This window comes from Schistocerca piceifrons, chromosome 7 (assembly GCF_021461385.2).
Source record: "Schistocerca piceifrons isolate TAMUIC-IGC-003096 chromosome 7, iqSchPice1.1, whole genome shotgun sequence".
NCBI lineage: Eukaryota > Metazoa > Arthropoda > Insecta > Orthoptera > Acrididae > Schistocerca > Schistocerca piceifrons.
This window is the reverse complement of record NC_060144.1, coordinates 329,607,903-329,629,152: the sequence shown is the minus strand read 5'-3', so window position 1 is coordinate 329,629,152 and position 21,250 is coordinate 329,607,903. Positions and strand designations below refer to the sequence as shown.

At 38.6% G+C, this 21,250-nt stretch overlaps 3 protein-coding genes across 5 annotated transcripts in view; 2 read left to right on the top strand and 1 right to left on the bottom strand.

The window, feature by feature from the left end:
* LOC124805675 (paired box protein Pax-6-like) overlaps positions 1-4,906 on the top strand; it is a 337,185-nt gene extending 332,279 nt beyond the window's left edge. Inside the window, exon 9 of the mRNA XM_047266245.1 lies at positions 4,667-4,906. Within this exon, the coding sequence (XP_047122201.1) occupies positions 4,667-4,906 (240 nt within the window). The remainder of the gene's footprint in view (positions 1-4,666) is intronic.
* A 3,421-nt stretch (positions 4,907-8,327) lies between these two features.
* LOC124709132 (transmembrane 7 superfamily member 3-like) lies at positions 8,328-13,360 on the bottom strand. 3 transcript variants are annotated; one of them, XM_047240794.1, is made up of 8 exons: positions 13,028-13,360; positions 12,487-12,831; positions 11,866-12,128; positions 11,550-11,721; positions 11,293-11,460; positions 11,063-11,215; positions 10,715-10,984; positions 8,328-9,367 (listed from the first exon to the last, which is right to left on the bottom strand). In XM_047240794.1, exons 1-8 carry the CDS (start codon positions 13,155-13,157, stop codon positions 9,096-9,098), a joined length of 1,773 nt encoding a protein of 590 aa, XP_047096750.1. In that variant the 5' UTR covers positions 13,158-13,360; the 3' UTR covers positions 8,328-9,095. The 3 variants fall into 3 exon arrangements, with proteins under 3 accessions (XP_047096750.1, XP_047096751.1, XP_047096752.1); XM_047240795.1 differs by lacking the exons at positions 12,487-12,831; positions 13,028-13,360 and adding an exon at positions 12,257-12,383; XM_047240796.1 differs by lacking the exons at positions 12,487-12,831; positions 13,028-13,360 and adding an exon at positions 12,213-12,328.
* Positions 13,361-13,419: 59 nt separating this feature from the next.
* Positions 13,420-21,250, top strand: part of LOC124805674 (ankyrin repeat and SAM domain-containing protein 1A-like) — a 586,984-nt gene continuing 579,153 nt past the window's right edge. Inside the window, exon 1 of the mRNA XM_047266244.1 lies at positions 13,420-13,626. Coding sequence (XP_047122200.1) covers positions 13,523-13,626 — 104 coding nt within the window. The 5' untranslated portion in view covers positions 13,420-13,522. The remainder of the gene's footprint in view (positions 13,627-21,250) is intronic.

Below are 21,250 nucleotides of genomic sequence, written 5' to 3'. Positions count from 1 at the left end.
GTTATCTGTTCCTTTTGATACGCACCTTATGTATGATACAATGCGACATCCCTCTCCGTTGGTACGTAAACCACTTCAAAAATGTTTTACATCGCCTTCATAACGTGGATTTCCGCACGTGATTTTACTCGCCGTATTCGATACGGCAATAGTTCTCGTATGATAAGTGGTTGGTTGGTTGGTTTGGGGAAGGAGACCAGACAGCGTGGTCATCGGTCTCATCGGATTAGGGAAGGATGGGGAAGGAAGTCGGCCGTGCCCTTTCAGAGGAACCATCCCGGCATTTGCCTGGAGCGATTTAGGGAAATCACGGAAAACCTAAATCAGGATGGCCGGACGCGGGATTGATCCGTCGTCTTCCCGAATGCGAGTCCATTGTCTAACCACTGCGCCACCTCGCTCGGTGTATGATAAGTGTTTCGATTTACTATTCATAGATAGATTTGTAACCTTGCATTATAGCCGCCACTTGAGCTATAGAGCTAAAGTATATTTTCCAATATTAGCTTCGATTTCTCCACATTACATATTTTATTTTTAGGTGGTACTGCGTATCGTGGTCTCCACTAAGCTCTAGAGCTGTTTTTACATTATTCAATCCTGTTTCTTTAGGACAAATTGTTAAGTTCTTCTTTTAACCAGTGAAAAGTTCCAAACTACGTATCGCGGTCTCCACTAGAACTATGTTACTACAGTGTATTTTCCGTAAACAGCCAAAATTTGTTTCTGATAAATATTCTTCCTGTCTAACACTTTTATGATTTGCTACTGATAAGTACATATATTCGCCACTACGTATCGCAATCTACGCTTAAGCTATATAGATAAAGTGCCTATTTCGATACTAGCCAAAATTTATTTGTGATAAATATTCCTTTTTAATTCGTTCAGAGCATCGATATTCCATTTACGGCTGCAGAACTTGTTTTTCCAATGCTCGATTCGGTTTTTCTCCCAAGATATGTTCCTCTTATTTATAAATGACTGGTCATTATGGTTGTAATGCAAACTATATTTTACACATGTAGCAACTTTTGATGTTTATTTTTCAGTATAGCAATTTCCTCTTTATCCAGGAAATATGCTTTCGATCAGTGGTTATCAGCCTGAGGGTAGTTACCGCATGAGAGACAAAATAAAATTTTCTGGGCGGTAAAAACAAAAGGGTTCCATTGTGTTTCTGTCGCGAAACTAAATTATTTTTTCAAGCTATTGCTGTTATCACTATTTCTACTTATTTCCTGTGTTACAAACAATTAATTCTCTTTCAAATACTAGCATTAACATGTAACACAGCCTGGTGGAGATTATAGTTTGTGTTACGAATAAATGAACAACATGTTCCTCACATCACAAACCCACTAGACAAATACTTTCTACTTCGTACCATGCATCTATGAAAGTAAAAGTGAGACATATCTGTAACACATGATTAAGTATTTCTTCAAAATGGCTTCTTCGAGTTGTAGATAGTTCTCACAATGGAGCAGATATTGCTTCAGTATTCGCTTCACAACAGATAAACGAGCTAATTGGCAACACAATACAACAGTAACAACGTAATGACTATTATGCCACTGTATGGCCTAGGCTGTATTATAATAATAATTAGTAGTAGTAGTAGCAGCAGCAAGCATTATTTTCTGTGAAGGAGTTGTTGGTAGCACTCATGATGCCATGAGAACTGTTTCATCATTCCACGAGCAAAGGTTGCTTAAAAAAATTAAAAAAAAGTAACAGTTGTCACATTAGTTCGAGGTTTAATAAAACACCTACAAAAGTCAAATAATCATTTACTTTTCATCATTTTAAAAGTGAAAGTGTTCAAAGACAATTATTTTTCATTCCAAACTTCAGTAAGGTGCTGATGTACATGTTAATAAAGGGGGGAGAGAGTACCAGCCAATCAATACCTGATGACACTGAAGGATAATAGTTATAGGAAGGTTGAAATCCACTGTCTTACATCATAGACCGCTCCATCTCTGCCGTGTTCACGTTTGAAACCAACATCTAAATCACGTCACGGAGGGCTACAAGCCAAGTGTTTTTCATTATGCACTATGTAAAGTGGAGCCAACAGTTTCTTTCGTTCGCATCTGAAATCAAGCACTGATTTTAACAGTCGGACGACTTCTTGTATTGCTACAGCTAACCTAATTTCTCCGAAATTCCCGATGTTAATGGGATGTTTATCGTTTTTCCAGTTTGCCGGATGAAACGGTAACAAATTTTGTATTTTGGCGCACTTCATTTTCACAAGCGACAGAATTTCAGCTTCTCAGTGCCTGCATTTGTTGCATTGCGAGGCATTTACTTCACTGCTTCCACACGAGTATCTTAGACGAAATTGGCGTTTATGTTTTATGTCTTTTGCTTAATCGAGTACAAATACTGAAACATTGTCAAGCTAATAATAATATGTTAGAAAACGTTAATTACAGAGAAGATATTTATAGTGAAATAGAATTTACCATTTTGTCGACTCAGACTTCGTCATTCATTGAGTTTCATATCTGAGGACCAATGTATTTTTTACGAGATATGATTCAGTTCGTAATATGTAGACACAGATCAAAACTCTCAAACAGTAGACTATTGGCGTCTGCTGGGAAACGATATCACTCCACAGCTGCAGCTTCAGCCTGTAAATTCACTGACTTTGTCCGGACAAATATGTTCGCAAGTTTATGTTTTTAAAGTAAATTTTCCTATGGAACGAAATATTACTTCCTTTCACATATATTTCGGTGCAGCCAAATATTGCATAAGGTTTCACCATTGTAATACAAAGAACGTTGACTGAAAGTACTGCAATAAGTGTTGCACTCTACCAAAACTACAGTTCGGAAGTTTTGATACATAACATAAACGACGTACTAAATGGTAGGATTACCGATAGTATTGGTAAGGAAACATACATAAATGAACGTGTAACAGCGAAACTGGGAGCCGACGACTTCTCTATCTTTCTTTTTTTTTTTTATTAGAACGGCACATCATTTAGTGTTAGTCCATTGGGTATTTTATATTCTTAAAAAATATAAATAGCATTTTGTAAGTATAAGAATTATTTGATTGTGTAACTTCTACACTTCTATGTAACCATAGCAGTTACTTTTGATGCAAATATAGTTTTCATGTACAAACATAATATGTGTAGTTATTTTGTCATCAGAACATTCATTATCATGATGAAAGGCAAGAGATTTCTGTTGCTACTGATAAATGCGAAAGTTGTTTACGAATTACAGAACCGTGTTCTATATAAGTTCGATGAAGTGAAGCGATGTTTGATATATTTTTGTTTTGCGGGTTTTCTTTACTTTACCTTCTTGGTCAGGAAATTGCGTTTCCTAGCGCTAGATGATAAATCTGTATTGTTTTCTTTATTTTTACTAAAACGTCCCTCTGTTCCACGTTAGAAACCAACGATTTTGGAATAAAGCCTGAATTAAATATTGATAATTTCAATTTCGCTATAAATACTTTTAAGTAGCACACAGAATGATAACTATGCAAAAGAAAAGTGTTTCGTAGGTTGCTCAGCCCTTTATACAGCGTGTTTCACGATTCAAGTAACACACTTACAGAGGTTTAAGAGGGGACATAGTAGATCAAGTTTTATATAACAACCCATGTCCGGAAAACTCGTCCAACGACGCTAGATAGCGTCAAAGTTATACGCACCTGTAACTGTATATATATACAGGGTGATTCCAAGAAGATGTTACAAACTTTGAAGAATGATGGAAACGGATAAATACGAGTATATTAAATTGAGGTCAGGGTTTCTGGTTGTGGAACGACCGAGTCGAAAGTCACAAGCGAAAAATACTGATACTTCTGACAGTGGATTACTTGTACTGTTACTGCTGTTGCTAAGAATTTAGGGTAGGCAACTTTCAGAGGTGGTGGTATGGACTAAGACAAGAAGTAATGTCTAATAAACATGGGCTCTAAAATGGGTCTATTGAACGAGATAGATTTATTATTCTCCATCATCCTTAAAAGTTTGTGACATCATCACGGAATCACCCTGCATATATATATAAAGGCGCCGGCGCCTGTGACTTCGATGCTCTGTAATCTCTAAGGTTCCCAGACATGTAATCCTGCGTAAAACTTGATCTACTAAGTCCCCTCTTCAATATCTAGATGTATAATATGAATTGTGAAACACCCTGTTTATGCTTCACTCATTTTCTACACCGTTCATCGCTTCCGGTTTATAGTGGAACCCAGTAAAACACTGCTCGGAAACACAAAAAAAAGATCGTTATAAAGTAAAGCCCGTATGGTATGCAACACACCTAATGTACACGTAACACGGGTACGACCTTAACTGACCAAAGCTACTTGGAAAATTACCGTACTCTACTCTTACTTTGGTAGTCTACAGGCGTTTTACAACTCTCACTGCAATGAAGACACATTGGACAGTAATCCAGAAGCCCCTGATGCTGGCTTCAATACGAAGGCATTATGTTCGTTCTTTCTAGTTTTGAGCAGCTTATGCGCAAGCAGATGCAGTGGTAGCAGGTGAGACTGAGTTGTTATTCTCCCGGCAGGCGTTATCTCGGCGGGCGTGTCGGTGCCGGTGCAGATCCCCAGCCAGGGGCCGGACCTCACGTCCAACTATTGGCCGCGGATCCAGTGATCGCAGCTGTTCGGGTTCCCGCCGGCGCGCCTGCTGCTGCAGCCGCCGGAGGACCCGCTGCCGCCGCCCCCGGGGCCCGCCACCGCCGCCGTCGCCGCCTCCACCTCGACGGGCACGGGCGAGGACACGCCGCAGAGCTGCTCGCCGCAGTCCCCGCTGTCGCAGGCGCTGCGCGACGCCTCCTCGCTGGACGCGCTCAGCCTCGCAGCCGCAGCCGCTTCCGCACACCACCACCAGCAGCGCTGAGCGCGCCAGGATCACACCACACGCACACATCGGGTACCACGAACCACAGCTTCCCTCCGCAACGCGTCTCAAAATAAACGATAAAACACGTTGGTCACTAGACGCGGCGGATCACCAGCTAGGCCAAAGCAACCCGTGGGCGTCGTGATACCTTGCTGCCTCGTCGTCTGAAAGTGAGACTCTTCCTCTCTTTTCGACAAAAGTCTATGAAAGAAACTGCAGAGGTGGTCTCTCTCACCACGTCAACAAGGTTTACAAAAAGCTATTACTACAGAACGAATGTGGGCAATAAAGATTGTTGTACTTCCACATCCTCCTCACCATCTGGTGCGTGTAATTTTCACTGAAGTGCTTCGTTAAATTTGCAGTCGGCAGAGAGATTTGTAACTGGGCTTCTACATACGGACTGGAAGGAAAATGTGATTGCTGATCACTTGAACATGCAAAGCTAGCACATTTTTCAACTTTCCCAGTAACCTTTTTCCCCATTTCAGCATATTAAATATGACACATGAAGGACACATTCTTGTCCTTTTCTTTCAGTAACATTTTGCTTTGTTATATTGTTAAAGAACCACTAACTAATGCCAAAGAACTGAATGTCACTATTTTGAGAAGCTAACTCACTGTTGAGAAGTCTTTTACTTTCCATAAAGTATAGAGAGAAGAACAATTACTGCGAAAGAAACAGTACCCAATAACTTCCCATTACACTTCCTTAACAGTAATACAGAGCAAAATAGTGCCCTTGTAGTCTGCAGACAGGGTCAGTGGGTGCAGGGGGGGGGGGGGGGGGAATTAACTTTTGTACTTCTATCCGTGCGACATCTGTCACAAAATTAAAAAGACATACAGTCTTCTGTGACAGATTAAACATAATTAAACAATTTCTACACAAATAGTATTCATTATTATTTCCCACTGTGCAACACTTAACTGTTATAAATTGCAAAACTGGTGTCTTCAGCAGTGAAGAATATTCAACAGAAGAACAATTTGAACCGGATCACAGGGTACTTGTGAATGATAGAACTCACAGTAAATACAATGTAACCCACATACAACTGTTCTTTCAGCATTTGTTGGGTTAATACCAGCAAGAAAATGTGCCAAAAAGTTTTGCACACAGAAATTTTAAAATTTTGAAACAGTGGTTTGAGTATCCTTAACAGTATTAATTTCATTTCCGTGCAGTGTTGTACTGTATAGTCATTAATTTCGTAATTGTACAAATGCTTACACAAAAGTGTGTGTTAACTGTGTGCTCGGCAAATATATTAGGATGCAGTGTGTGATTAAAGTAGGCTTAATTTTAAGTGAACATAAATCGAGAAAATTTGACGATAATAAAACAATCTGATTAAAGTGAAATAGGTAAATGCATACATTAAACTCATGTTCAGTCTTGGCAATTTGAATAAATTGTAAAGATAAGTATTATTTCAATGTTTAACTAAATAATTTCTGTAGAATCTTGACACGTTTCAACAGACATGGTACAGTTAGCCTACACACATCACAATAACACCTCTTTTTACAATGTGAAATGTAGGACAATATTGACCATTTAACTCACTACGGGATTTAAACCCATTATGAATTATATTACAATTCTGAAAAACTACAGAAACTCTGTGAAACTTTTGGGTCCAAACCACAAATGTAGATAGTGCACTTGTACATAAAGTTTCTGAAAGGACTTTTTGTTTATTCTACATTCTGAAATATTGTTGAGGATTAATGTTAGCTTCACAAGGTTTTGTATGCAGTAATAGCTTCCACAAATTTCAAACTTAATGTTCAATGGCAACTGTGTTGGGAAAACTGTACCAAAAATATTTACTGGTAGTTTCTTGTAATACACTGACCCACCATATCCTGAACATATGGTGAACACAGAGATCTTACCTATCTGTACAGTGTTTTAATGTAGCAGGGAGGCTAAGATGAAAACAATACAAGCAAGACTACTGTATTTAAGAACCAATCATAAAGTAGTACACCTGTAATGAATTTCAGTTTGGGTTCTGCACCATGAATCTGAAAGGTGTGCCTTACGAAAAGTCAGAGAACTGGAAGTATAAATTTACATCACTTGGTAGCTTTTAGATTAACAACATTCAATTCTCAACCCTCCTTGCTGCATTTATTTTCTGGTTCTCGAATTATTTAATTCATACAATAGATGTAAATGTTTATCTAAATGTAAGAAAACATTTTTCTAGTTCCTAATGCAGTTTTGGTCAAAGTCCAGAAAGGTTTTAAACTGTTTTATTTAGGAACAAATTTTAAGAAATATGTTCAGTGACAACAATGTAACAATAATGAATGTCATGTATATTGACTTTGTTGCTGTGATTATATAATATTTAAATGGAGTAAGCAAAACATTGCATATCTGTCAGTGTGTAGATCTTATGTGGATAAAGTAATAAAAAAAGAATACAAATCTCAAATGACTTTTAATAAGTAAAACGTATTGTACCAGAATGTGAAATGCTTTACCCATTTCCTCAGAAATTTGTATTATTAATATAGCTGGTTGTAATTCCTCTTGAAGTGAAGGTTTTTAATTCACATGCAGTAAATAATTCCTATTGTCACATAACAGTGTGTTACGTACACTCATCAGCCTCTTACACACAAATATTTATAAGAAAAAGCAGACTGTATTAAGACACTGCATATACAGTCTAAATAAAAACAACTTTCATTGAGTCACACTTGTTTTCTCACCACAGTTTCTTCATATGGGCTATAGAGGTGAAAAGGTATGGAAAGAAGATGAAGGGTTGATCCACAGCTCCAGAATCAAACATAAAGAAGCATTATAGACACAAAGTCCCCACATTGTTTTCTCAGTTCTCAATACAGTACACTACCCATCAAGCAAAAAGTAATACTATCTCCACTGCACTTTTCCCAGTATACTTGTAGCCCCATAATTTTTGTACCTCTTCTTGAACTGTTAACATAGTTCTATATTAACATTTGAGACACATGGTGGCCATGTTTTGGAGTTTAAAAAATTTCATGAGAAAAGAGATCCACTGCAATATAGAATGATGTGGAACACTACAGCTCAATTGTCAAACACACATTCCTCTTAAACAGACCACAGACAAATGTGTGTGGGGAGATGAAGGAACAGAGATTTTACAACTGGTATTTCAAGCCCTTTCCATGTCTGAATGGTTAAGTACTGACAAATTTGCAAATTCATTACCTGACCTGTTTCAAAATAACAAATAAAACATTGCATGAAAATGAAACAACACTTTAAGGTTACATAGCAATGTGTATTTTTCTTTTCTTTTCACTGCATCATACTCCATACAATTTATGAGAGGTAGCAAACAAATATTTAAGGATGGGCGGACTAATTGGTGTCACGGTGAAAAATATATTTGTATGAGACATGAAAGTTGAAAAAGTTTTATTTAACTGAATTCAAAAACATCAATAAAATGTATAATACATTGAACACAGTGACTGGTATAATTTAAATAAAACGTGTTAAACAGCTAAAAATTTGTACATGAGAATAGCACCCACTTGTCTGACAGCTGGTAGCACATATGTTAAAAAAAAAAAAAATGTGTGCACGCGCGCGCGCACACACACACACACACACACACATTGATTAAGGTGCTGTTCTAGACTAAGCACTAAGTGTTAATGCTGAAGGAAGATATTGTCACCATCTTTCAAAATGGTCCTACATAAGAACTGAAACAGTAGACCAATGGAATGGTATTGCTACATTCTCATAAGCTGTCAACACACACAACGTAAGTTACAGACAGGGCAAAGCATCACCCACCACCCTTTAAAAGCATAGCAAATCCTACCACGAAATAAAACACTGAGGTTCAGTCATCACCACAGTGATACAGCTCTAATCATCACTGCCATTCGCGTGCAGAGCAACCAACAGAAGCCAGCCAAAGTCTAGATCAGGGCCAGTGCCAGTCATGGCAGTGTTTCTCTATTGTTCACAGATTGGCAATGTTGCTCCATGAAACACTTAGAAACACCACTGGCCCCAAACTATACTTTTACTACTGAAGCCATTTTTCACTCGAGCTCCTTTCAACAGTTTGTGTCATACTTAGAATAAGTATTAATGCTGTCAACACAGAGAAACAAAGAAGATAATTAGAAATGTGGAGCATCAGTCTTCTCCATATCACAGTTTCCCAATAGGCAGAGAGATGCGAGGCATTTTTGGCAAAAATGTGAAGCGTTGCTCTGCAGATGCTGGGGTTTCTGGGACAGTACCATATGGGATACGAGCATCTATCATAAGCGGAGTTTGGCTAGAAAGTGTTCTATCTATTAGTCTTCCATAACGAGATCTGTATGGTGGTGGTGGGAATGGTGGTTTTCCTTTCTGTTGCCATATCTGTGCACAACTGCCAAGCACTGTCAATGAAATCCACACCGCAACAAGAATGACATCTGAAACAAAGAATTCAAATACCAGAGCAGCAAATTTAATGACAATTTCTGTATGATAACGCATGAAAGCTAATAGCATTCCCTAAAGTATTTCATGGATTTCAGTTAATTCATGAAGAATTCAATGAGAGGTATGGTTACATTAATTAAAAATATAAAAAATTAATGCCACAAACCTAGACAGGAAACTATAAGATAAGATGCACTAGAAGTTTAAAAGGAAACTGAACAGCAGCAAAATACAAAAACATACAGAATTCTTGAACCTGGGGTCCCTCTATTCAGGGGTAGAGGAGGCAGAACAGGTGAGGAAAGCATAAAAGAAAACTAAGTTGAGCTTTCAGACAGAACCACTGCACAAATAGGAACAAGTAAACAACAGCATAAATAATTAGTTCAATCGTTGCTGTCACCGTGACCTTCCGGCTGAAGACTGGTCCGGTGCAGCTCTCATGTTAATCTGCCTGTGCAAGCCTTTTCATCTTTGCATAACTTCTGCAACCTACATCCCTTTGAACCTGCTTAATGTGTTCATCCTTTGGTCTCACTACACAATTTTTATCCCCCCCCCCCCCATCATCACTAACCAACACTTCCCTCCATTACCATATTGATGATTCCTTGATGTCTTAAGATAAGTCCTCTCAAGCGATAACTTCTTTTAGTCACATAGTGCAATAAATTTCTTTTTCCTCCAATTCAATTCAGTATCTCTTCATAAGTTACTCAATATCCACCCTTATAATATCCAGCATTCTTCTGTAGCACCACATTTCAAAAGCTCCTATTCCCCTCTCATGTTTGAACTGTTGATTGCTGATGTTTCACTTCCATGCAGGATTACACATCAGGCAAATATTTCAGAAAAGATGACAAAAAATGGCAGTTATTAATTTGCTGTCTCTTGTCTGTTTTGTCCCTAACCCCCATTTATAATTAAAGCAGTTCTTATATCACTATTATGTTATATCATAATCTATCTCCTTCTTTCTGGTTTAAAAGTGCATCTAATTCTAAAAGCCTACATTTCAGAAATATTTCTGAAACTGGTTTAATGCAAACACAAAAATGTAGGAATGATCAGCATAGCCATTTTTATTTATTGCTAAATAAATCTAAAAAAAAAAAAAATATGGCACAAGAGTGGATAATATGAATTTGCACACGACCCAAAAAATTGATGCACATGAATAATCAGAAATAATAAGGGATCACCTTGATAATGGATCCTCTCTGTCAGTATGCATTATATACTAGGTAACTGTTGAAGTATATAAAACAGAAAACGGTAGAAATTGTTTATATTTAATGATCTCCCATACACAATGGACAAATGTAGGTACTTACCTCGAAACTGGAATGGAGGATTAATAACAGCAGCATTATAGCCACTAACTGTTGCTCTCCTTATCGTGTTCACCAATACATATTTTAGATTTGAGCCTATGTAATAATCAATGGGAATTATAGTGGCATATGCACCTAGTACTGCACAACTGATAATGTTACTCTTGCTCATTAGTGGCGGGCAGAGAAGTACCACAAGTACTACTAGCAACATTATACACACAAATGCAGCCCAGAAATTTGTATCACTCCTCAACACAGGGATGTCAGCTGTAAATAACAATTCATAAGATCATCTGATGCTTTCCACAACATAATAATTCACAAACACTGAGGTTGTGATCTTACCCAGTGTTGCATACATTGAGGTAGATGCAATTAAAAATCCAAAAGTCATGGAAGGTAAAAGTATTGATATCAAAGGTACTCCACAGCAACGCCACAACAACAGCCACACTATTCCAAATAGCATGCCCAATAGCACAGAAACTGTCTCTAAAACTGAAAATAAAAGTTGCAAGTGAATTGAAATGCATTTAAAACATACTGACCTGCTGTAACAGTAATCTAATATTTACCTGGTGTACTGAGTGACTTTTGGAGTGTTAAAATTATGTAGGTCACAATTCCACCAGACAAAAATCCTGCCAGAAACAATCCTGTTCTAAAAAACCTGTGCCCAAAAAAGCATTGGAAGATACCCAGAAAGAAAGCTGTAGCACACAGAACTTTTGAGAACACCGTATCTGAAAAGAAAATTTAAGAGAAATTTAATAATAATTCATATAAGAATGACATCACTATTTCTGTTGGCACATAAGTCAATATCACTTACGTAATACTTCACACGAGTCAATTGCTATTTCACCACTACATCCATATGTAATAGCAGGAACATAAGCAGAACCTGAGAAACCTGATGTAGCAATTGCCCCATATACTGTTCCAGTTCCACGATATGCATTGTAAGTCCGTCTCAACGAGGAGCCAATTAAACTTGGCTCAATCTGTAACATTGTTTCATTAATATTTAAATACAGACTTAGTTTTATTTTACTAATGGATATAACATCTTTCTTGAATTGGCATTAACAAAAGTTACTGTTTCTATCAAGCAAAATGTTGGTTTTGACTGTAGAAAGTACACTAACCAGCAGTCCATGATCCTTTATATCTTGCACTGTCATCATGGCTCTCAGTGCTCTGAAGTATGTCTCTCTTGAAAAATCCATTTCTGGTAGATACATATGGTACATCAATACTTCAGATGGAGGTGAAAATTCACAACTGCTAGGCAGGGTTGACACTCCTGGTGGCTGGCTGTCCACAATAATAACTGCCTCTGTCTCTGTTATTCTTAGATACGGTGCAATCTCCACACTGAACTCCATATTACATCCTCCAGGTATTGGTGCTGTGAATACAAAATTTTAAATGCTGTACTTTACATATCAGAGTAAGAATTTCAACAGATTTATTTGAGAGACAAATGACTGACTTAGCATATTTTACACTATTTGTTATCACTGTATGCCACATTACATAGTCTGTAGAGGAAACTAGCTCCACACAGCATGCGATAATTTATTCCACAGTAATAATTGTAAGTGGGTTATTACTTCCATCCAAGTCTGAATACATATAATACAAATGAATGAATCAGAAATAATGGCCCGGTTTGTTTCATTAGCACAACTAATTAGCCTGCTGTCTACAAACGTCTGATAAGATAAAAATATGACAAGAGAGAAAAAAATAAAAACTATACCAACCTTCATCGCTGTACGCCTGTGCTGCTACCATAACAGTAATGTTTCTCACAGGATTTGTATTATGAACAAAGAACTGTGCAGGCGGTTGTCCTTTTATTTCTCGTATCAAGCCAATATTGCTTCCGTTCACATACGTATGGGGTGTAAGAACCTTATTGTACGACAGAACAATCTCATACTGATATGCGTGTGTTTGCAATAATACAAATCCACCATCAGACGGAATATTTGTGACATTTACTGCTATGATACTGGACGGTGCAATGTCTATAAACTGATCTACTATCGCTCCAGGTGAAGCAAGAATGTTGTAGTTAAGAAGAGAGAGGTTGATCGTGTCACCATCTGTAAATGTAAAACAGAAAGCATAGCTACAACTGCAATTTTGGGCTAATCTTTTACGCATGACACTCTTCAAAACTCCGGATTACAATATGCTGTAAAACTTTAACTCTTCTCGAGCGTCACATCTAAAAGCGGTCAACTCATGTACGCAAAATTCTACAGACAGGTTGCATGCTTAAAGTTAGCGTTTACTAACCTTCTACAAATGTATTAATATCTGTTGTTTGAACGCTAACCGGCAAAAACACTAAACAAAACAGTACCGAAAGAATAAGCAAGGAATTGCGCTTGGACTTCATACACTGAATCAACATTAAATACGACATTCTCACTAGTTGGAATTACACTCATTCTAAGTCACGAAATGCAATCGTAATCAAAGTACGGTGACACTTAGTTGTTGTGTATTTGCCGGGTAAACTGTCACATTATTGACACACGTACATACATTTATAAACCACTGTACCACTCATTCCCTGCGTACACTCACTAACACTCGTTACGAAACTTTCTCCACACCTCGCGTCGTCTGTTTTCTTACTCACTCACGCGACGCCGCTAGAGGCGCTCGTAGCGCTTCAACATGGCAGCGCTCGATCAATGAAGTTTTGTAATCTTGTAAATGTAGTGTCAGTTGTATATTTTCGAAGTTAATTCTGTGTCATGTGCGTGGTGGAAAAATAAATGGGACATGGGCAAGGATCAAGAGCTGTTGGAAGCAGCACGCAATGGGAACATCTCTGTGGTGGAGAAAATACTCAGTCAGAGAGCGAAAAGGAGCGGCCCATTGGCAAGGTGGGTATTTTAATATTAATTCATTTATTTCGTTAGTTATTGTTACCACACTGCATTAATTATTGATCCTATAAACCGACAATTCCTTAATGCCATGGTAAGTTCGGTGTTTAGAACTATTATTGCTATAACTAACCACTTCTTACCGTAACGTCAGGAAACACGACATAAACCTGTTGTAAGTTTAGTAAACAAAGTTCGGAAACCGTTGTTAAGCATTAGGAAGCATTAAGTCTGGAGTGAAGGCACGTAGATCTTTTCTTTTAGCGTAACCTGTCTGTTAATAAGTGTGTGTGTTTTTGGAGAGCCATCTCAGTTATTCAGACATCTCTTGAACTTTTTACGGTTCGATAGCGATTTTGTGATAATGTGTTGACAGTCTGCTTCGAAATTGCTGATTGTCGGCGTCGGTACATATTTACTGTCTATATATGTGGTAATTATGTAGTAGTGGCAAGGTAGCTTTTAATTATTAATTTTGTGCTGCAGTAAAAAAAAGTTACATTTTAGTGGTAGGTTCTAGGATAGCAGAAGTCTGAGTAAAATGTTGCCAATAAACCATCTGCTTTTGCCTGTCATCTATCGTCATGTCACATAGAGTATTAGCGAATACAGTAAATATGAAAGGAGACATTCTAAGAGTAAAATTGCCACGTTTAGGTATAAGGTGTAAGTTTTATTTTCCAGTATTATTATTGGTTATTCGCTAGTACACTCGTGATCGTGCGCCCTTTCATTATTTTGTTTCCACATGCTACTGTGATACCTAGATTAGATTATCGTAGTACAATATTTTTTTTCTAATTCATCTTATTGGTTAGAGGTAACCAATTCTTAAGTCTTAAAGTATCAGAAATATGCGTGAAGTTGACATTACCGTTTTCAGTTTACATTATCCTAAATTTCCATTGATTTGCGTCTAGTCAGCAACATACAAGGAAACTTATTTCATCACCGTTAGCGTACTATACTACCACGACAGTGAAGTGTCGGTAATCTCTCCGTAAAGTGACAAATGTAGGCGTCTTTGGCGACATAGCAGGGCTGTTATCATAAACACACACACAATTAATTTTAGGTTAGATGAGGTACAAATCAATCGTACACAGGAAATTTCTCTTGCATTCCTATCTTAAGTTATCTCTAGTTTCATTGTGTTTTCTGGCCACGGATCTTAATGTTTAGGACACTGTTTTTGCCAAGTAAACTGGTTCATGTTTTTGCTACACTGGAAGAAGATGAGAATAATGCTTGTGCAGGACTGTATAGTACTCTTGGTACTACTTTGACCTAAATATTGGCAATGTAGCAATGAATTAATTTTTAAACTTTTCCTTAGATTAGTACTAGGGGATGCCGCGTTGAAGGGTGTGGCGCCAGGGTGGCTTATACTGATCGATAGATGCTGAGAAGCGAGGTCGACGCCCTCCACATATATGTGAAAATAAAATCTCTTCTAGTTCTTATAAAATTGGGCCAGGGATTGGCCAGTGAAGCTGATTTACACCTCCACTTATCACTATGACTTGAACATAGGGAAACACACTTGACGCCTGTGCTACATTTGTTATTTTGGCATGTCGGCGACGGAGATCGAAATTAAGCATCTCGGCACATGTGGCGATCGTATCGACCACATTACTCATTTCTTAATACATTGAAGATAGTTTTTTTGTGGTTAAATAGATACTAAGCGTGCCATTGCAGTAAACGTATTACGTAATAATTTCGAAAGATCCTTTTTATTGTTGTGATCAAAGGGGTCTTCATTCTCTTTAATTGCTCTAGTAGCAGATAAAGTCGATCAGGGCATGTTACGAAGGATTAATACATAAACTCAAATATTGTCATTAGATTGCTACAGGGCTCTATGAGAATCTGTTTACAAGTCAGCTATCACCAGTGAATCTGCTAGAGCAATCGATACGTTATTTAGCAGTATACCGTGAGCTCGAGAAATATTAATAAATTTGTTCCGATACATTCTAATTAATTTCTAATGAAACTGTTTAAGTTTGATTGATATGGTGCTCCCTAAATATACACCACAGATGGAGTTGTTTTTATTCCAATATTTCATCATCTCTTAAGTGTTTGACTTCCAATTGGAAAGCTCTATTTCTGATCAAGGAAAATAAATTGATTTTTATTTGTAACAATTACAGTTAGATTTATTTTTCCATTAATTGTTAGATTACCTGCAACAGTCCTGTCAAAATATTAATTAATTGATGAAAAAGATGACCTTTGTTTGGGAATTCAATCCAGAAAGATTTGCCCTAGTACCAATCCCGCTTTGATTTTCCCTAATAACATTAATATTAATAGTCAAAGATGCAGGAATGTCACTTGTTCTCCCCACTGGACCCTCACAAAAACTTCAAATACGAGTATTTGAACGGCATCAAAAATATTAATCATAGTTCTTTTAGCGGGATATCATAAGCACGGAACCCAAGGAGCTTATCAGTGAGCAAAACTGAGTTTGTTGTGAAGTATAACACTTCTGTTTATGTAGAAAGAATTAATACGCATCAGTCACCCTTAAAATGAATAACAACTAGAAACTAGTCGGTTAAAATTCTAACGGTACATCTCAGAATTGGTACTTTTACTTCAAGAAAATTGGTTGAAGGAAATTTTATATTTGAATTCCGTTTCAATTGCACTATCCTTGCTCAGAAGTCTGCAAAAAGATTGAACTGTTGACATATTCCATTGAAACTTTATGAATGGAATTCTTAAACGTTGGTCCACGTGTATTAATTTTTTTTGTCACCTATTTTTCAGGCGCTACATTGTATGAGCTCTTCCATCTACATTGCAATCCACAACTCCACCGACAAAATTTGTGAGGTTGTTCAGGGCTGTTTTTCCCCGAGCATTTTACTACAAGGAACCTATAGTTACCAGTGGCTCGTTAAAGAGATGTCGCATTTTGTTTGTTTACTTACGTTCACCCCATCCTACCCGCCCTTGCCCCATAATTTATCTTTGTATCTGGTTTGTACTGAAAATGTGTGCGCGGCAGTGTAAGTATCGGAGTGAGATGTATCCCTTGTTTGAAAACAAACTTGTTCCATTCAGTCAAGGTACCAGCTGTTGACGACAATGCCCACTTTACCCATCGCCCTCAAACTTGCATCAAGTTCTGGTTAGTTCTGTATTGCGTTTGTTTTTCTGTCAGTGTTAGTCGTACTTCAACAATGATAAAGGGTAATATGGCTAGGAGAGCGCACTGTTCCCTCCCTCCCCCTCCTCTCCTCCATCCTCACTCAACCGCTCAGCTCCATTACTGTTTTTTGTGCTGTATGTTCTGATAATTGCATATACAGGCTTTACAAATGTAAATGCGGTAACTAAGAAAACAAATCAGAATTGCAGTTTTACTCTGATTCCTCAGGTCTCTTATACCAAATTACACAGGAAATATCCTTGAACAGCCTCCGAAGTTTCATTGGTGGAGTTTGGATTCAATAAATGATCACAGGCTTGCAAAACGTCATATGAGCACATTCTGTACCATTCTACATCCACCTGTTGCCAAATCTCTCTTGGGCTGGTCGATGTTTCGAATGTATCTTGCACTGATCGTTGAAGATCATAAATGTAATCTATGGCTGCCCCCACTACGATGCCCGGTTTTGGTCTCATATACTGCAATGTAAGACGCTTCTGTAACTGCCTCTCTACTGGTCTACCCAAGACAGGGCCTGTCTTTAACAACTTACATGGTGTCCCAGGAGGAATGGAAAGATATGACAGGAAATATCATTCGAAGCAAAAAAAAAAAAAAGTCTAGTAAACTTAGGCCTCAAAATGCATACCTTAAAAGCTTGAGCACTTGTTCATCTTGGCTAATGTGAAACACTTCTCGTTCGCTGAACATGTGCTCATACCTCCTCAGGTATGCACTTTAGAGACTATGTTTACTAGACCTTTTTTCTTTCGAATGGTCGTTGCTGTCAAATGCCTGAATATTCACCGTTCTTTCGGGCACAACCAGTATCGTATAGATTAACACTTTCAACCCGTCAGTTGCGTCTGTCACTGCACGATCTGGGTTGGACTGCGTAGTTACGATGCGGAAGATGAAGTCCTCTCGAGTAACTCACTTGCTCACTGCTCAGGGTCCAGCGAACGTTTCCTGGTGATCCTGCCTGGCGTTCTGGTTGCAACAATTTTTCCATTTCGTGCCACTGTCGACGTCTGGTCATCAGAGTCTTCTCGTCTGTTACGCCCGATATAGGCGTGAATCTGTATGGCGCTACGTCCAGAGCAGAAGACGACAAGGTACACCTTCTGTGGACCGCCGGCGCCTGTTTTTCGTAAGGAAGGTTGCACCTGATGGACAAAGATCGACTGGACGCCACGAGAAGGAACCTCAAAACATTCCACACTGCGTTTCAGCTAGCGGTAATCACACTGAGCGTCAGCGGAACGTCACGTCACGTCACGTTACTGCCCAGTTTTCCTGGGAGGAAACTTTTCGCTTTGACTTCTGCTAACAGGGAAGGTTAACATATTCTCGCCACGGTCACTGCTGTTAAAGTTGTGGATTTTGTGCGTTTGGGTCTCCTTAATTTTGTTGGTGGCTTTGTTTTCGTAACTCATTACAAAGTTTGGATAAGGACTTGCTACTTTTGTACCAGAGACCTGTTAAAGGAAAAAAATGATTTAATTTAGTTGTAAAACCTGGACCAAGAGAAAGCTTAGACTGTGCTTAACTAAAAACATAAAGAGAAAAACAGTTTTTTTAATGAAAATTGTTTCGACATCTCAACTGTGTTGCGAGAAGAAAAAAAAATAGTTTTCTTCAATGTTATTTGACATTTAGGAAGAAAATAAGGCGCAAAGAATAAAGTAAAAGGCGCTATGTACCGCCTTGTAAATGTGTTTCGATGTGTTTGCAAGTATTTATTTTCGTGACCAAATAAATGTTTGGCGAAGTCTTACTATCAGGTAAGCATTTTTCTTTGGCCATTAATAAACTGTACCACCACTTGTGGTTCCTTAATGCTGATGATTCATTCTGGCTTTTTGTAAGACAGAGCCTTCATAATGTCACTTTGACAGCTCAGTTCAGGGGTGGGCGACACGTGGTTATATAAGCGTTCCGTCTAGTGTTAACACACCATCAACTGACTGTGTGGTCACGAGTCTTTGCAACGACCATCCAATTTGCTACCAGCCCCCAACGAGACGGCGGACAAATTCAATGGTTCTGCAGTTCTAAGTGCAACGATCATCGCTCTTCAGTTTTTCTGTTGAGTATGTTTCCGCACATTTCTTCAGTTGGTCGTCGAAAGTGAATCAAAGGCTTCCTTGATGCGTCTCCCTTTAATGAGCTTAGAAAGGTGTGTGGTAGAAGGCGATTTTGTAAGTATCAAGGAAATAAGCAACACAAAGACCAAAGTGGTGATTGTACATCGCCCTAATGACAAAGTACCTGACATCACAAGAATTGCTCTCCCTCCCTCCAAAAAGTTGTAATGAATCATATTGCAAATATAATAAACAAACAGGGCCTCGAACAAATGAATCGATCCTGAGGCAGCTCGGCATCAGAACAAGACTTTCGACTCTTGTCAACCAAGATCAGTTGAAATATTTTGGTGACATTGTCAGAAGCTGAAAGGCTAAGGAAACAACAATCATTATTTATATGACTGTTAACGCCATCTTTCATCTGTAACTTTTTCTTCATCGGTACGTTATCGGTGTATGAGCAGTTTGGCACTTGGCTCCGTTGGTCTGACAGTCTTATTTCAGTGACTCGTGTGCTCTCTTCCTTGAGCTTTGAGGTGTGTTTGTTAGTAAAAATTGCTGTATTATGGATGAAAAAATATTTTGGTTAGTATTTCTTATAATGCATTTCTTGTTTTCGTCACAGGTATTTTGTGATGATGTATCGAAACGCGTAACGAAGAGTAAACTAAATTGCGACCAAGACGTTTCTAAAATTGTATTTTGTGCCATAGAGGGAAAATTCGACAGACGAAAACCTAGAAGACGCGCCCCATTGCGGTGGTTCGACCAGATTACGACCTGACCAGGATGGGCAAACATGTCATGATACCAGAGACAGGGCTCCGTGGAGGCGGGTCGTAAAGAGGCTGATCACTAGATGCCACTACACTCTTGCGTAGGGTTAGACCAAAGAGAGAGCTAGCAAGCTATGAAGTGAATGAATTTTGCAACCAGGGAAGCAAAATAACCCATGTCGGACGAAGCAAGGAAATAAGACGCAGACCACCACTGTCAAAGATGGAATTGCTTGCCAAATAAATTCTACTAGTGTCAAACGTCGGCCATAATTTGACGGAGAAATTTTTGAGAATGTACGTTAGGAACACAACATCGTATGGGAGTGAATCATGGACTGTTAAAGTGGTTCAAGTGGCTCTGAGCACTATGGGACTTAACTGCTTAGGTCATTAGTCCCCTAGAACTTAGAACTAGTTAAACCTAACTAACCTAAGGACATCACACACATCCATGCCCGAGGCAGGATTCGAACCTCGCGGTTCCAGACTGCAGCGCCTAGAACCGTACGGCCACTTCGGCCGGCTCATGGACTGTGGTAAAATTGCAAAAGAAGATAAGGTGGTGTAGTAGAAGGATGTTGAGAATTAGGTGGACTGATGTGAAATTAGATTCTCCTCAGAATCGGCGAGGAGAGAAACACAAGAATATTGGAGGACAGGGTGATAGGACATGTGTTAAAACATCCGTGAATAACTGTCATTGTAGTAGAGGGAGCTGTAGAGGGTAGCATCTGTAGAGGATAACAGTGATGAGAATATGTCAAGCAAATAATAGGAAACTTTGGATGCAAATGTTACTCTGAGATGAAGAGGTTGGCGCAGGAGAGGAACTAGTGATGGGCCGCATCAAACCAGTTAGAAAACTGACGTAAAAAAATTAAGTTAATTACAACTTAGGGTGTTGATTTGTTTTCGTTGGCGAGGAACTAAAGAGTTCTGCATGTAAACAGTGTTCCCTCTGTCTTTGTGCCCCTTCACTTCTAGGGGTGAAAGCCATTGAGACTGTCACTTATGAGCCTAGCGAACCCAATAATACTGGGTTCGATATTGAGATCGGACGTTATCGAGTATTTTTATATGCCAAGATTTCTATGCCCAACCCCCTCCCTCTCCCGCCTACCACTCCGCCCAGCCCAACACTAAGGATGGTATAATACTATCACAGAGCATTTTTATAGAAGTATTACAAATACTGGGTCATGTATGTACAAAATTTAGTAGAAATTACTCCAGAAATTTCGGTCACCACGTTCTTACCCCCATCCCTGTTGAAGATAAGTGTAATCATCACTGTGCTTCTTCCCAGGTAGTAAGTCATAAGTGTATTAAGGTCAGATGAAATCGATTTATTGCTTTAGGAGGAGATGTAGAGTATACATACATACATAGTACCTACATACGAGGGTGAGTCAAATGAAAACCTTAAATATTTTTTAAATATTATTTATTGTGCAGAAGTGGTACAAACCTGTATCGCTTTTCAACATAAACTCCCACACGCTCAATGCAAGTCCTCCAGCGCATACAAAGTGCGTAAATTCCTTTAGAAAAAAATTGTTTTGTTAGTCCGCGCAACC

Coding starts and splice junctions, on each gene's coding strand:
- LOC124709132 (XM_047240794.1), bottom strand. CDS start 13,157: ATGTCGTATTTAATGTTGATTCAGTGTATGAAGTCCAAGCGCAATTCC. Junction 11,461..11,549: donor TGACTCGTGTGAAGTATTAC/GTAAGTGATATT, acceptor TTTTCTTTTCAG/ATACGGTGTTCTCAAAAGTT. Junction 11,216..11,292: donor AAAGTCACTCAGTACACCAG/GTAAATATTAGA, acceptor TTTTATTTTCAG/TTTTAGAGACAGTTTCTGTG.